The following is a 16,453-nucleotide window of genomic DNA, read 5'->3' on the forward strand; positions in this document are numbered from 1 at the left end:
CTAACTGTCTCAATAAAGGAAGAAGAGGACAATAACTTTAGTGAAATGTACTACTTTAACTACATATTTTAGTTATTTGTCTTGGCCCTAGGTTGTCTACATGCCTGGAGAAGGGGGAGGTGAGTGGATGTTCAGTTGGTTGCAATCTGCAACTACACTCTTCGATGCAGTGTTGGAAGGAGTACTCAGATCCTTTACTCACATAAAAGTAGAAATACTATGGTCTTAAAATACTCCATTACAAGTAAAAGTCGTGATTTCAAAATGTGACTTAAGTAAAAGTACAAAAGTATTATTATCAAAATATACTTAATGTACAAAAAGTAAAAACTACTTATGCAGAATGGATCTTTTCACGTGATTTTTATTGATCCTGTTTTTATACATATAAGAGCATTTTAGTAATGTAGTTTATCAATGTGGACCAAATTCAGATACAATTGTAAACTTAAATACTGTGTAGATTAGTAGTACAGTAGGCTACTGCATTATACCAGATTATCATATCTTTTTTTGAATATAAAGTAATTTTGAGTGTTAAAATAAATGTAGTAGAATAAAAAGTACAATGGGTGCAGAGTATACGAGTGTAAATTAGCATTAAATGAAAAATACAAATATGTCATAGTATTAAAAAGAAATGTTATAATTGACCCTTTGCAGCAGCCCTTTTACAGTACTCACATCCCTCGTTAATAATTGTCAAGAAGCATATTTCCTACTATTTACTTAAACAGTCATCCTTCTGGCTCGGTGTGGCTGCAGCACTCCGGGTCGCCTCCGGTCTGTGGCTCCGGGCTGTGACTCCCGGCTGTGGCTCCTGCAGGCACCGGGCCAGGCTGCTCGGTCCTCCCCTTATTTTCCGCTGAGCGACAGGCGGCTCATTGTGCTCTCTCTCTCTCTCTCTCTCTCTCTCTCTCTCTCTCTCTCTCTCTCTCTCTCTCTCTCTCTCTCGCTCTCTCTCTCTCTCTCTCTCTCTCTCTCTCTCTCTCTCTCTCTCTCTCTCTCTCTCTCTCTCCCCCCCCCCCCCCCCCCCCCCCCCCCCCCGCCTCTGAAGGTAGGCTGTCCGCGGCACACAGCTGCCTCTCCACATCCACACGCTACATTTCGCAGCGACCGGGTGGTGACTTTATGGTGAGGCTTTCTAAAATAATATTATTATTTTTTTAAAGGAAAATAATGATGTTGCTGTTCAAGCGATGAGTTTGAGTGATGCTGAAGCGGTGACCTCTATCCTGGATGCGATCGACAGGATGCGATAAGTGTTTTTTTAATTGATTCCTCTGTGGAAGTTATCAAATTAGAGCATGATGTAATGAGATAACTGCTGTCACATCTTTACTTTACGGGCTGCTGCTTTACACTAAATTGCAATGTTTTTTGTCATGCATTTGCTAAACTGCATCATATTGCCAAAATACTATAAGACTTGTTGTGGCTGTATTAGGGCTGGCTTGCAATTTTGTTTCAGGAAACTTCTAGAGAGCCATTTAAATATATGCTATACTACAGTATAGACTACACTCAGGCACTGTAATTATATGTATTTAGAGTTTGATTATGGTCCTGTTGTTTTTCTATCTATCTATCTGTCTGTCTATATTCAGGGCTCAAGACATGAGAAATAAATACACATAACATTCCCCATTACCATACTGTTTATTTTATATCAGGATATCAATTAATCTCAATAGAGTCAAATGTATGTAGAAATAAACTGTGAAACTGTTTCTTATAAACTGGTAAATGAACTTGATTTGCTAACTTTTACATTGACTGTTGGATTAAATCATTATGAGCTGCAGTGATGAAACTATTTGTTTTGACCAAAGTCCAGATGATGCATTAGTGTTTATCTGATTGTCCAGACTCCAGACGTATTTTACATAGCTCCAGCATGTAGCTTGCACAGCCTGCTAACATGCTCTCTGTTGTGGCTCAGCGCACTCTGATTAAGGCCTGGCAGATTATCATGTTTTGGTGCAGCCTAATGCATCTCTTATAATCAGAGCACGGATATTACTGTTCTGATTCTAACCAGACTTTGACCGTTTTTTGTATGCGATTTGTTGACTGGGCAGCAGTGCATTATATGATTAAACTCTATATCTGGACATACAATTCTAATTTCAATTGGGACATATATTCCACAATGTTTACAAGTCATTTGTTTCAGAAAATACCATGTAAAAGTATTGTTCATTTTGAGCTATTGTGCAATTCAGATGATTAAAATATACAGCAAACAATTATTCTTCGGATGGGTTGAAGTAAATGTATTAAATGCATGTAAACAAAGTCACTGCTGTGCCCATTCAGTTATGTTAGTCATATTATAATATCATATTACTTTATGTAAAAGCCACAGATTGAATTGAGATGCTTAAGCAACATTTGATAGATGGACTCGCATTTCTGTCTGTGAAGTAGGCATTCTGTTAATATGTTTTTTTATCTTCCCCTCATACAATCTGACTGAAGTCAAATGATTGTACCCAATTGCATTCAAAATCAGATTTGTTGATTAGATATTTTAGATTTTGTTCAAGAGATACTGGAGGAACATACCAATGCAGAATTGCATATGGCCCTCGGTCACATAAGAGTCAATATATCTCATAACTGCAGAAGGAAGCATGACATCAGTAAGATAGATCATACAGAATGTAGTCCATGTTTTCAAGCAGCAGACGCAGCTGTAGAAACTCTCCGGTGGTGCAGCAGACTGAGATGTTACTACTAAATTAAATGTGTAACTCGGAATGAAGAATTTCTGTGGATGTAAGGAGGCAACTGTGCAATGCCTGAAGTGAAAATGAAATGAAGTGCAAATACTTCTGGGATGATAATGAATTGCCTGATGGTTACAGGTTTACAGCGAGAAAATCAGCAGCAGGGATTGGTCGTGTCTTTGATTGGCAGTGTAAATGATCCTTTCATAACTTTACATGAGATCTCTCTGTAGAGGTTGTTGTGCCAGTGGTGTAACACTTTGTGTTTGTAATTTACAACACTGGTTTTACAATGTATGATTTCAAGTAGGGATGCAGGATATACATTTTTCAACACCTGAGAGTCAGAAAGGCTATGATTTAGTCAGCAAAGATGGATGATTTAATATTTCATCGCTTTGTCCTTACCAAATCTAAGTGACACCACAGTTGGTTTCAAATAACAGTTCTGGCTTTTGAATTGTTAAAAAGTGTTCTAGTAATGTCCATCAAAACACATTCATCTTGCAATGTTGTCTTCTTCGCAAATGTTAAGGAAAATGTCCACTCCCTAATTTAAAAGAAGTGAGTTTCCTCTATTGTTTAAACATGAATCTTGAGAATCTTTAATCTTTTAACTCAGATCCTTCTGTTTAAAAAACACATTTGAACAGTTGACGAACAAATAATAACTTAAAACTTCTTTGAGTGAGAAAAAATTATCCAGCGGTGAACATCCATCAGACATTCATACAGTCGGGTGAAGGGCTTATGCTTAATATCACAGGGGTCACCTGACTGTCACCTGCATGGTGGTGGAGTCCAATACTACATTGTATATTAAATACTGATTATGGAAAAAGTACTCTTACAGAAAATACTATACCTTTTCTAAAACTGCACTAAGATTTAGACACGTTTTGTCAAATGTAGTAACACTGCCTGGGCTGGACAAGATTGTGTGATTAATACACGGAAAACATTTCATTACCTTCAACAACTCGAAGAATCACTGTACAACATCTCTAAGTGTACATTGATGATGTAATTATCCCCACCTGGCTGCTGGCTTCTTGTTTTACAGAAGTGGCCTCCTTGTTCCGTTATTTGAAACCACAAGATGTGAAGAATTAGTTTGTGGGACATGGGACGTTGTAGAGAGCGTGAGGCGGACAGACATGGTGCACAAACATTCATTTAACTGTCGCTCCTTTCGGGCTAAAAAAATGCACTGGGGATTCACATTTGTTTCAGATTATGAGTCAAAAGGAACATCTAGCAACCTATAACCTCAGCTAAATTCCAAACCCATTGGTGGTATTCGATGCATCAAGGAGAACAATTGGTTACAAATCTGACTGCTTTAGTGTATTATTTTAAATGAGAAAGAAAACACATTTATGTTAAACAACATTAGAATGGACATAACTCAAATTGTATATGCAGTGATATGTCAGAAAGCCTTCAATGCTCAATTGTTAAAGCAAATAATTAGACATTTTCAAACTCATTCTATAAAGCTGAAAATGATTCCATATTCTGTTTATTTACATTCATCGCTTGGATAATAAAAAGACTCCAAATAAATACTCGCGTTGGACTGTATGCGTAAATAGGCTAGTGTTTGTTAACACATCGCTATATCAACTTGACATGATATCATACCATATTCATGCTGCTTTAAATCATTATTTTGCTTTTTATTTTGTTTTTAGGTGACAAATGGAGACCTTTAATCATAAACTGAACACTTACTTAGAGTCATGGATGGGTCCCAGAGGTGAGTCCTCTTTTTCCTTAATTTGACTTGTTTTGCTGTTGTCTTGAATGTGTTGTCCACCAACATGTTGCATACGATATGTTTATCGCAAAATCTCAGCAAAGTTATACAGTTGAATGAGGTGTTACCTAAAACTCTTGATCCCAGGCGTTCACTACATGCTGTTCAACTCTTTACCTTCTGGCTGGTAACCATTCTAGGTTTTGAGCAAACATTCCACAGTGCACTGCTGCTGCTTTTCTTATTTGAACTTCATCTGCTGTTGCCAATGTGGAACTTATCAAGGGTGAAAACTGGCCTCTCAATCTTCATGTTTCAGATCAGCGGGGGCAAGGATGGCTGCTGCTCGACAACTACCCACCAACCTTTGCCCTCACAGTCATGTACCTCCTGATCGTGTGGATGGGGCCCAAGTACATGAAGCACAGGCAGCCATACTCCAGCAGAGGCCTCCTGGTGCTCTACAATCTGGGCCTCACACTCTTGTCCTTCTACATGTTCTACGAGGTAAACATAGAGAGCGGCATAGAGAGATGTGCTGAAGTAGGCCGAAGCAATCACTGCAGTGTCACACTAGGGACATATTACGAAAACAAACTGACCTAGATCTGAGCCTCACTCAAATTCTAGTGCGTGAATATTACCAGAAATATATGAATGTTTAATTAAATAAATACTTTGCTTCTTAGACAGAATTAAGACTAATAGGCTACCACTGAAATATGAAACAACAGCCATGAGCTGGTTAGCTAAGCTTAGCATTAACTCTAGAGGTAGAGGAAATGTTACTAGCTTTAATCGTATTTAGTTCAAAAACAGAATGTAAAAACAACTTGATGCATTTGATGTGCCTCTAATTCTTTACTAGACCGTTTTATCAAGGGTGACATTAAATTAGACCATTACCAATCTCTGCTTTCTGGTAATTTTGAAGCTACCTTAGCTTACCTTAGCTTACCTTAGCGTAACAAATAAAATAAATCAAAATTTGATGTTTGCATTGCATCTTTGTGTTAAGCTAAGCTTAACCGCTTCTGGCTACAGCTTGATGTGTAGCGTACAGACATGTAAGTGGTATCGCTTCGTGTAAAGACAGTAGGCCAAAAGAGTTTTTCCAAAACTGTTCCTTTAAACATTAAGCTAAAGTCATGACTGCTAGCCTGGCTCTGTCCAAAGATAACAAAGTATTTATTCCAACACCTCTAAAGCTTTACAATATATCTTGCACAGCACACTCATGCTACCAAACTGTTTTTGGTCTTGCTTAGCTAAGCTAATAGATGCATCTTTATATTTAGCAGACAGGTATGAGATCTCCTCATGTAACTCTCAGCAAGAAATATGCATTCTCCCCTAAAATCTATGTCTATCTATTTCTTTAACACTCTTCTTAGAATCAGGCCTGCTTCTCCTGGCGTCTCTCACTGAAAGCTACCTCTTTCAGGGAGTGAGAGCGTCACAGCTGGACGCTGACAGGCTCATTGTTTCAATCATCAAATCCGTCATATGCCATCGCAGACAAAGGCACAGCCCTATTTTGTTGCACTGATGTAAAAAAACAGTTTATTTGGCAAGGTGGCAGAGTCTGGGCTGAATTTGCTGAATGAGCAATAGCCCAAACTTTACTTAACATAGTGATCATATCCTTCATGGTGTGTATCCATTAACAGCAGGAAGTCCTAACCAGAATAATCCATTTGTTGACGTGTACGTCTAAAGTATCTGTACTCTCCTCCACATCGCGCAGGCAGAACAAGCTTCTTCTCTTTCTGTCTGCATTGCGTAAGGCCCCAGTGGACTTTTGGCTTTGTGATTCATTAGACCCTGTACTCTGCACAATGCCATGGGGCGAACTTTTGGCAGTCCAAAATCAATGCCACCTGATGTGAATCAAAGTACAGGGTCAAGCTTCCAGGGCACAGGGCTCTGCCACATAACGACTGAGATTAATCTGGTTCATTCAAAGGCTGACTCCTGCAGCCGTAGGATTGTAGAAACAATGAAGGAGGCATGTCAACCAAGAGGGTGGCAAATGTCTGTGCACACATGATAAAATAAACCCCCCACCCATTATTTAGCTGGTTCTTAACTAGTGGTAGTTTCTTGGCTCTGAAGTGAGTTAGCGAAGCATTTTACGGCAGCAGACAAATACAGTGAATCCATTATTGATCCGGTGAATCAGCATTAAGCATGCCATCTACTTGCATATGTTTTTATTTAAAGGTCCCATGTCGTGCTTTTCCAGTTATTACCCGTCCCCTTGTGTGTTATGAAGGTTTTTCTGCATGTAAACGGTCTGCAGAGTCACAAACCCTCAAAGTACACCCTGTAGCGAGTAAAACTCTAACACAGAAAATACCTGTCTATGCTGCCCCAGAACGCCTCGTTGGAGATTTCTCTTTTTCCATTGTTTTCTTCCTGGTCATAGTGACGTGCCCATACCCAAATGGACCCAATCCGTGAAGCTCCTCACACACACACTCTCTCAGCGGCGAAACTGAGGATTACACTGTAGGTGCGCCGCGTTTGGGGGTGGGGGGTTGCGGGTGCTAGTGGAGCCTCGCTGATGGCCTCAGCCTCATTTGTTTGTCCTTATTGGTGTCATTTTATGGTTGCTAACGCCATTGTAACACATAATCACTGATGTTCCGCTGTAACGGTGGTAGACTCATCAGAACAGAGTTGGCGAGCTGACTAATCAGATTACAGTGGGCTCACAGGGAGGGGGGGGCAGGAGCTCCAACAAGCCGTTTAGGAGTGAATACACATACTAGAAACCAATGTGAGTTTGGAAAATTGCAAAATATGAATCTATTCTAGTGTACCTCAACAATGGAATTATGATCAGTAGAAATGGCCATGACATGGGACCTTTAAAGGGGCATTACACAGATTTTACAAATGCACAATAGTTTACTTTTCACAGTAAGTGCTACTCTATTAACATATAAATGTATTTAGTGGCTTTTGTCAGGTCTGGATAAAAAACCCTAGAAAATGTGTGTTACAAACACAGGTGTGCTAAGCAGGTACAGGCAAACATTGTAGGTCACTGCACATGTATGCAAAATTAGATTGTTATGAATTCATATTTCAAATATAAATTCATGTATCTGCACTTCACCTACAGTAGTCTCTCTACCTGTGTGAAAAATGCTTTGATACATAAATGATTAACGAATCAAATGCTTTGTGATAACATCATGTTGTAAATTGACCTGAGAACCAATCAACATCGTAAAATACATATAAGTAGCATGGTGATCTAATGGTGTTTTTTTCTTTCTTTTAATCTAATTTGATTGCGTCACCACAACCTGACACCAACAGATGTGGGACTAAATTATGTTATCACATCTGCTATCTGTTTATGCGTTTATTAGTTTAAGGGAAGGGAAAGACACTTATTAAACATGTTTTCACTTATTGCATTGCAGTGCTGTATGTGCTCAGGGATTCGGTAAAATATCTATTTATCATAATGGCTTTTTTCTCCAGCTTGTTACGGCCGTTTGGCATGGGGGCTACAACTTCTACTGCCAGGACACTCACAGTGCACAGGAAGTGGATAATAAGGTGAGTCTGATTAACATTAACATTTTGATGTTTATTGCTGCTAATTTCAATTGTCATCTTTAAAACAAAGTCATTTATTTCCCGTTCTGTTTCTTGATATTATTAACAAAGCAGTACATGTATAAATAGCAGTTTTTCTAGGACAGCTGAAATATATTTAATATTAAGCACAATGTGTTTATTTTCTTAGCTATGATTTCTTTGGGTGAATACCTTTAAATCCCAGTGGATAAGCCGCAGAAACAGGGAGTCGATTTAATCCGACTCATGTCACCATGATGACTCTCTGCAGCTGCCCTCCTGAGCTCTGAAGGTGAAAACAAGGTTCCAAGTGAAAAGTGCACGGCTTTGCAGTTCTGCTGTGATTGAAAAAACATGTTATGACTCTGTTACGGCCTCGGATAGTTTAATTACTTGATGATTCTACCTGACCTTTCAGGACCTTGGGGACAGACGTCTGCTTTTCACCTTGCATGGTTGGAACTTTTGAAGAACTTCTGCTTGTATTGATTGCTTCAGGAATAATAAAGAATTTTCTAACCATTTGTTTTCACTGGGTCTCTTTTCAGATCATCAAGGTCCTGTGGTGGTACTACTTCTCCAAGCTCATCGAGTTCATGGACACCTTTTTCTTTATTCTACGGAAGAATAACCACCAGATCACGTTCCTTCACATCTACCACCATGCTAGCATGCTGAATATCTGGTGGTTCGTAATGAACTGGGTACCCTGCGGCCATTGTGAGTGTTTTAACACAACTTTGCCCTCCAGTGACTCAAATCACTCTATAGTAACCACATGTACTGTTTGGACCCCAGGCAATCTAAATAATTCAAGTACTCCAATGGTAAACCCATTTGCCTTGAATACAGCCTGTTTTAGCCACACAGCCTTAAAGTGAGACTTATTGACCTGAATGCTGCTGCTCTCTGCAACACACACATATTTGTAATGCTCTATTAGATCTGTGTGTTAAACAGCAGTCTGCAAGGAGTTCTGCATCGTCCACTGAAAACCTCCTTATCAATGAGCCTTTTACTATTGATTTTAATTTAAAAAACTGTTCAGATCTAACATGTTTCATTATTCATCAGACGCTCACTGTATTATTTCTGTATTACTTTACTTTGAATGGCTTCTATTGATTTAACATGAACTTTGTAGTAATGGTTCCAAACAAAGCGACCTAATGAAAAGTAAGTTATTCCCCATGATCATTGCACTCCTGAATAGTTACTGACACTTATTGCCTGCAGTAGATGAATAACGTCCTGTGTCTCTCCTCTGTGTCTCCGCAGCATACTTTGGTGCCTCCCTAAACAGCTTTGTCCACGTTGTGATGTATTCTTATTACGGTCTGTCAGCCATACCAGCCATGCGGCCGTACCTTTGGTGGAAGAAGTACATCACAAAGTTACAGCTGGTGGGTCCTCCTGTTGTTTCTTCCGTGAAATAACTTTTACTTGTTCACTTGAATTATCTTTTTTAAGTAAACAATACACATAAGGAAAGCTCAATTGCTTATGATGTAGTTACACATGAATAAGCTCTTTATTATATTGTAGACTTATTATTACTGATGCATTAATGTCTAGGTAGCCTTTTACTATTGTAGATGGTCGAGTTTAAACAAGTTTTTATTATTTTATATATATTGTTGGACAGTTTAATATGCAAAACATTTCAATATTTCTTTTTTTTCAGACATTGCAGAAGAATGCTACAGTACATTTAATATTTTAATGACTTTGTTTAAATGTTAATCCAGCATAGAAAATAACAGGTGACTACAACTGCCATATAAATGTGTTGGACTACAAAACAATATTTTACTTTAAAATGTAGTGAATTGAAGTTTATTTCCTTATTTTACATTTCAAAAATCATAAATGTAAAAACATGTGATAGTTGATTTATTCACTTTACAACATGGAGCTGATGTTTCTCGTTGGATGTCAAAAGTGTCCATGGACTATTTTCTGCCGCACCCTCTTTCACTGTCCATTAAAATATATTTTAGGCTCCGGGTCAATATGTTTCCATAGGCTCTCTTTGTGTCACCTTCTCATTTAATATGTGACGGCCTGTGTGTGTTGCGTTTCCTCCACAGATCCAGTTCTTTTTAACCATGTCCCAGACGATGTGTGCGGTCATATGGCCATGTGGCTTCCCCAAGGGATGGCTGTACTTCCAAATAAGTTACATGGTGGTGCTCATTGTCCTTTTCTCAAACTTCTACATACAGGTTGGTTTTCTGTTTTGAACCGATTATTAATGAGTTATATTTTCTTCTGAATAATAAACTATTGCAATGTTGGTTTATAAGCTTTTTCAGTTCTGTTGCTGATAGGAGGCTCTTTGGGTTTATTAACAAAGAGAACTATGATGGAACGTTTAATTTAAAACACACAAACTTACCATGTAAACAATAATAGTATTTGTGTTCCTGTATACATTTTTTAAAGAGTAAACTGTTAACCTTATTACATTTTGATGATCTTTGTGTGTAACAACATGTTACCTGTGCCTCTCTTTCAAGACGTACAAGAAGCACAGTGGTTCTCTAAAGAAGGAGCATCAGAACGGCTCTCTTCTATCGACCAATGGACATGTAAATGGCACGCCATCTACGAAGACCACTGAACACAACAAACTGAGGGTGGATTGACATTTGAGAAACCGCCACCTAATTATCACTTTAGCGTGTTAGCTTATGCTGCTAGGAGGTATCTTCTTATCTAGAATAGTTTAGCACTCAGTCGAGATGAAATACGCCATAGCCATATATATCCACCGACTTTCCACTTGTTTGCACACGTTCCTACTCATGTTATTGAATTATTAAATGTATACAGAAGAGTATTGTAGTATGGTTGCACAATATTGCCTCCCCTACCCTAGAGGATATGTTCACTTGAAAGCAAAACAAATCCCTTTCTTGCTACCAGCATTCAAACACACATTCATTTTCACACAAGAGGTCCAAAGATGAAGGCTGGAGAAAGTCTGTTGGTAGCTGAAAGTTTCATCACACTTGATGATGTCTCTGTTTCAGCAACCCCTAATGTGTAACTACAGCATTGTGTGTCTGCTTTATCTCACTATCTGTACTGTTGCATAATCCTAGATTATTCCCATTGTAACACCTAAATGCATTTTGATTGACTGGTTGTAACATACTTTCCCTTGTATATTTGCAGAGCAGGTTCTCGAATTCCGAATATTTAGCCATTTAACTAAAGCATTATCCAAAGCATAGTGTACATAGTGTATTTGCTAAAGTTTGTATTTAAACTAGTTCAACACACAATGAGGACAGTTGTTGGGTTAAATGAGCACAATAACACTATATTTTCCTTATCTTTCCCTATGTTATAAAATGATAACACTGGGCTCTAAAATCTACTGTAGCTTTATCCCGTAAATTCAATTATAACTTTAATTAATTTACATTTATTACATTTAATTGAATAAAGCAATGCTCATTAGGTCTACGGTGCAGCTATTCATTGGTAACTATTTAGAAGAATTGTTTCGTTGTATAATGTATTGTTTTGAGTCTTTACATAAATAGGGTGCCTTCTGGACCAGTCGATTTGGTTTCCAATGTGATATTTTTCATCTTTTTAAAATGCTATTACCAGATTCATGTTGGTCCATTTCAGACTTCCAGTTCAAATCCTGTGCCTGACTATTTATGTCTCGTTTTTGAAAATATCATTCCTATTCCTATAGCAATTGACACATACGTAATGCAACACTGATGTTTATCCTATATGTTAAAGGAAAGGGAGAGGTACTTTTTCTTATGATTTCTTTCTGAGAGTTAGATGAGATCAATATTCCCACTGTATAAGTTAAACTGCAGCTGATAACCTAAGCCTAACATAAAGACTGGAAACAGGGGATACAGCGGTAACAAAAGAGCCAGGTACGCTGTTTTCACGTTTTCCAATCTTTATGCTAAACTAGCCTGCTGTATGTAGCCTTGTACAGTATTTATAGCACAGATGAAAGAATGGTATCAATCTTTCCATCTAGCCGTTGGCAAGAAAGTAAAACAAAATGTCAAATTATTTCTTAAACAAATTCCAAAAACTGTTCCTCATTTTACAATTTTAACATGTTTTTAAAAAATGCAAAGAAAAAGTAATTACATGAGAATTATTTGTTTAGTTTTTTGAGTGGATAAAGAAGGTTGTAATGATTTAACTATGATTTCCTATGTGTTCCTTTGGTTTATGTTATTTTATCTTTACCCAAACTATTGCCAGGGTAAACAAAGTAAATGCTGGTATTGAAAACAAAGGTACAATGTGCGCATTATAAACTGTGTAAATCTAAAACCCTCGCTGTGGAGCACTGCTGCGGTGCTCTACCATGCTGAATCAATTTAATGAGTTTCTGTATGGCCTTAACCACTGAATGCGCATCACATGATGCTCAAATGTATAGGTGACCTAGATTCAGGTCTACTGCATCAGTAATTATTGTTACATTCTGAATTAATGGCCACATTGTATCTGCTTCAGGAATTTGGTCAGGAAGATCTGCTTATAACAGACAACCTGTTCATACATTAGCAATATCTAGATAATCTGGATACCTGGATAAGCATCAAATTACACCGTAGTTAATTAAGGCCAAAGAAGCACACACATAGGTAATGACATAAAACATACATTTTATAGACTGTTAAAATAGATATATATTTTTTCTGAAATCGATGGGGTAAAAATTGGTTCACATGTTGTGACTCATGCTTTACTCAATGTAAAACATTAAAAACAAATTGAGATTGTAAGCTCGTTTTCCTTTCTTTGAAGTGATGTAAATATTATATGAAGACGAACAATATCTGCAGAGTTTAGAGTTTACTGAGCCTTATAACCTATTTAATGTTGGTTTTAAAACATTTAGTAAAGAGGATGAATGGTAATGTTAGTTTGTTGGTTGGTTCAGTGCTAATAAGCAAATGTAGCATGCTAATATGCTAAACTAAGTTGGTGAACTTGGTAAATGTTATACCAGCTAATCAAGCATGTTAGCATTGTCATTCAAAGCATGTTAGCATGCTAACATTAGCCTTTAGCTCAAAGCAGTGCATGACTAGAAGTCAGTCAAAAATATCCAATATCAGCTAATTAAGAGAATCTTTTGAATAACATTATCAACAAATATTGTACAGCATAATATTAAAGAATTGAAAGGTAGCCTACTCCAAAATGATAAACCATAACATATTTTGGTTGAATTTAACCTATTGTGTGTATGGTACTACTGTACGGTATGGAAGCCTGTTTGCGCCACAGGAAAAATAAAATAAAAATCCTGTAAGTCATTATAATGACTTACTATCTCATTATAATGACTTAGCTATCTCATTATAATGACTTAGTTATCTCATTATAATGACTTACTATCTCATTATAATGACTTACTATCTCATTATAATGACTTAGCTATCTCATTATAATGACTTAGTTATATCATTATATTGACTTATAAGTTTTGGTAATATGAGAGGATAAATCAGGCCTTGTTTGGATACTGAATATATACCAAGGTCAAAGCATACACTGTATTATGACTCCTAATCAAACGTATATCTTTACAATCATATATTTATTTGTTTGTGACTGTAGCTGTACCCACTGGATTGTTTCTGAGTGTTTTCCGGACATCAAACACTTAAACACAGCAACATGTATACTGTACTATCACTGAAGCTACAAGACACTCAGCTTTATTTCAAACATCAGCCAATTATAGATCATTTAAAAAAGGATTTTATCATCTGCAGATGAGTGCGTGTGGGCCTATATAGTGTCTATAAATGCCTCTTTAAATAGATTACACATAACATTGACCAGCTTTTGTGTTAGTTTGCTATACCATAGTGCTTCAGGTGTAGATTATACAATATATAACATGTCCAAATATGAGAGAAGGCCTAGGTACAAGGAAAGGTAAAAAAAGAAAGAATCTGACTGAGAGGCCAAACAAACGTCAGGAGGGAGAAAAGAGAGATTTGTCTCAAGTCTTGAGGTAAGCAATGTGTTTCAGTATAATGCCCTACAGACCATCATACAGTTACAATCATTAATTCTCTATATACAAACTGATTTACATACACTATACTGCGCCTCAGTTTAAAAATGTCAAAACTAAATGTGAAATCAAATATATGGTGCAATTTATTTTTAGAGGGAGGACTCCACGAAGTTTAATGAGGTGGGCGATAAATGGACATTATGGCTATTGATGATGGCCTGTTTCCTCTTGCATAGTACGTCACACACACTATCAAATATCTACAACAGTGAAACTTTTCCTGTTCGATCAAAACACTTGCAAACAATTGGCTAAACTACATCAGCTCATTTTTTGAAGATATTTCGTGGAGAACGGAGATGGCAAACTATCCGAGTAGACCATAGTGTATCTTTATGTATATATCCTTTAGGCCTGCAGGTTTGAGGGTCACATCGACTCTGTTTACTGCGTTACATGAATGGAGGAAGTCTAATGTGGTGTAGTCATGGACTCTGACCTGAGTTTCAACAGTCACATTAAAACAGTTACTAAATCAGCCTACTATCACCTAAAGAATATATCTAGGATTAAAAGACTAATGTCACAGCAGGATTTGGAAAAACTTGTCCATGCCTTTATCTTCAGTAGACTCGACTACTGCAATGGTGTCTTCACAGGTCTCACTAAAACATCTATTAGGAAGCTGCAGCTGATTCAGAACGCCGCTGCTCGAGTCCTCACTGACACTAAGAAAGTGGATCACATCACTCCAGTTCTGAAGTCTTTACACTGGCTTCCTGTGTGTCAAAGAATAGATTTCAAAATACTGCTGCTGGTTTATAAAGCACTGAATGGTTTAGGTCCAAAATACATTTCTGACCTCCTGCTAAATTATGAACCATCCAGATCTCTCAGACTGGTCAGCTTTCTGTCCCCAGAGTCAGAACTAAACATGGTAAAGCAGCGTTCAGTTATTATGCTCCAAATATCTGGAACAAACTCCCAGAAACCTGCAGGTCCGCTGCAACTCTTACTACTTTTAAATCCAGGCTGAAGACTTTTCTTTTTGTCACTGCTTTTAATTGAACTATTCATATCTTAAACTGCACTGTAACTTTTATCCATGTATTTTTTCTTTTAATGTTTATTTTATTAGCTTTTCTTTTTTAATGCTTAATGTCTTTCATTTTTTGTAAAGCACTTTGAATTGCCTTATGTTGAAAAGTGCTATATAAATAAACTTGCCTTGCCTTGCCTTGCCTTGCCTTGCCTTGCCTTGCCTTGCCTTGCCTTGCCTTGCCTAATGTGGCACGGTGGCTCAAATGAAAGAAAACAAAACAAAAAGGAAGCAAGGACAAACCAGCGCTCTACCCCTCGTGGCTCCACTGTCTCTACTGTAGGCTATTTTTATTATATCTACAGCACTTTGGCTCGACCAAAAATCGTTTATAAATGTGCTATATAAATAAAACTTGATTTGATTTGATCCACTGGAAGTAGGCACCGTTTTTACTGTTACCTTCTTAGAAGACAAGGTTGAGCTCAATAACACGTCAAGCCTATCCCACATCTCTCCGAAACATACGCTGCGCCACCTAAATGTGTGTCTACTGAGGGAGGCCTGATTTGAGATATTAAGTCAATATAATGAGATAGTAAGTCATTATAATGTGATAGTAAGTCATTATAATGAGATAGCTAAGTCATTATAATGAGTTACATGATTTTTTTTTTTTTCCTGTGGCACAAACAGGCTTCCATAGAGGCCCCTAAGGGACAAAGAAAAAAAAAAGAGAGAGAGAGAAAAAAAATAAAGTCAGGAAAACGGGTATGTTTCTCGTGCGCACGAGAAACTAATTTACATAAAATAAAATGTTGCACTGGAAAAAACATGTCTTTGGGTTTTTAAATCAGATTATTTTCTTCTTTATTTGTAAAATTGAGTTTTTACAATGGGAATAACACAGATATTATGGTTTCTTGTAGAAAGTGAAAAACTCAAGAGGACGATAGATGTGTTCTAAAGGTACATTAGTATAAAACAAACTTCTAAAGCTTTAACAAATGTTTAACCTTTACTCCACTATGGCTATCACTCTCTTGATCCACCTCTGGACCATGCAGACTTGTCGCTCTGGTGTTTCATACACAGCTCACATTTTAATTAAGGACAGAGCGACAGTTTGTGAGCTTTGCTAGCATGTCTTCTGGCCAGCCACGATACAAACAGCGGGTTGATAGTCTCAAAGTTATCCCTTGAAAGATGCACTATGATAAGAATGTGTCAGTTTACTCTTTTCTTTGTTAATGATGTATTGGACAAATTCTCTACATCAGCCTTTAAGTGTG

At 37.4% G+C, this 16,453-nt stretch overlaps 1 protein-coding gene across 1 annotated transcript; it reads left to right on the forward strand.

Moving 5' to 3' along the window:
• The first annotated feature begins 1,047 nt into the window (after positions 1-1,047).
• Positions 1,048-12,859, forward strand: elovl5 (ELOVL fatty acid elongase 5). The gene is made up of 8 exons (XM_034100288.2): positions 1,048-1,134; positions 4,427-4,491; positions 4,811-4,998; positions 7,990-8,067; positions 8,637-8,808; positions 9,367-9,491; positions 10,179-10,313; positions 10,608-12,859. Exons 2-8 carry the CDS (start codon positions 4,434-4,436, stop codon positions 10,734-10,736), a joined length of 885 nt encoding a protein of 294 aa, XP_033956179.1. The 5' UTR covers positions 1,048-1,134; positions 4,427-4,433; the 3' UTR covers positions 10,737-12,859.
• The last annotated feature ends 3,594 nt before the right edge of the window (positions 12,860-16,453 follow it).

The sequence above is a fragment of the Pseudochaenichthys georgianus genome, chromosome 15 (genome assembly GCF_902827115.2).
Source record: "Pseudochaenichthys georgianus chromosome 15, fPseGeo1.2, whole genome shotgun sequence".
Taxonomy (NCBI): Eukaryota; Metazoa; Chordata; class Actinopteri; order Perciformes; family Channichthyidae; genus Pseudochaenichthys; species Pseudochaenichthys georgianus.

Coding starts and splice junctions, on each gene's coding strand:
- elovl5 (XM_034100288.2), top strand. CDS start 4,434: ATGGAGACCTTTAATCATAAACTGAACACTTACTTAGAGTCATGGATG. Junction 4,492..4,810: donor GTCATGGATGGGTCCCAGAG/GTGAGTCCTCTT, acceptor TTCATGTTTCAG/ATCAGCGGGGGCAAGGATGG. Junction 8,809..9,366: donor CTGGGTACCCTGCGGCCATT/GTGAGTGTTTTA, acceptor GTGTCTCCGCAG/CATACTTTGGTGCCTCCCTA.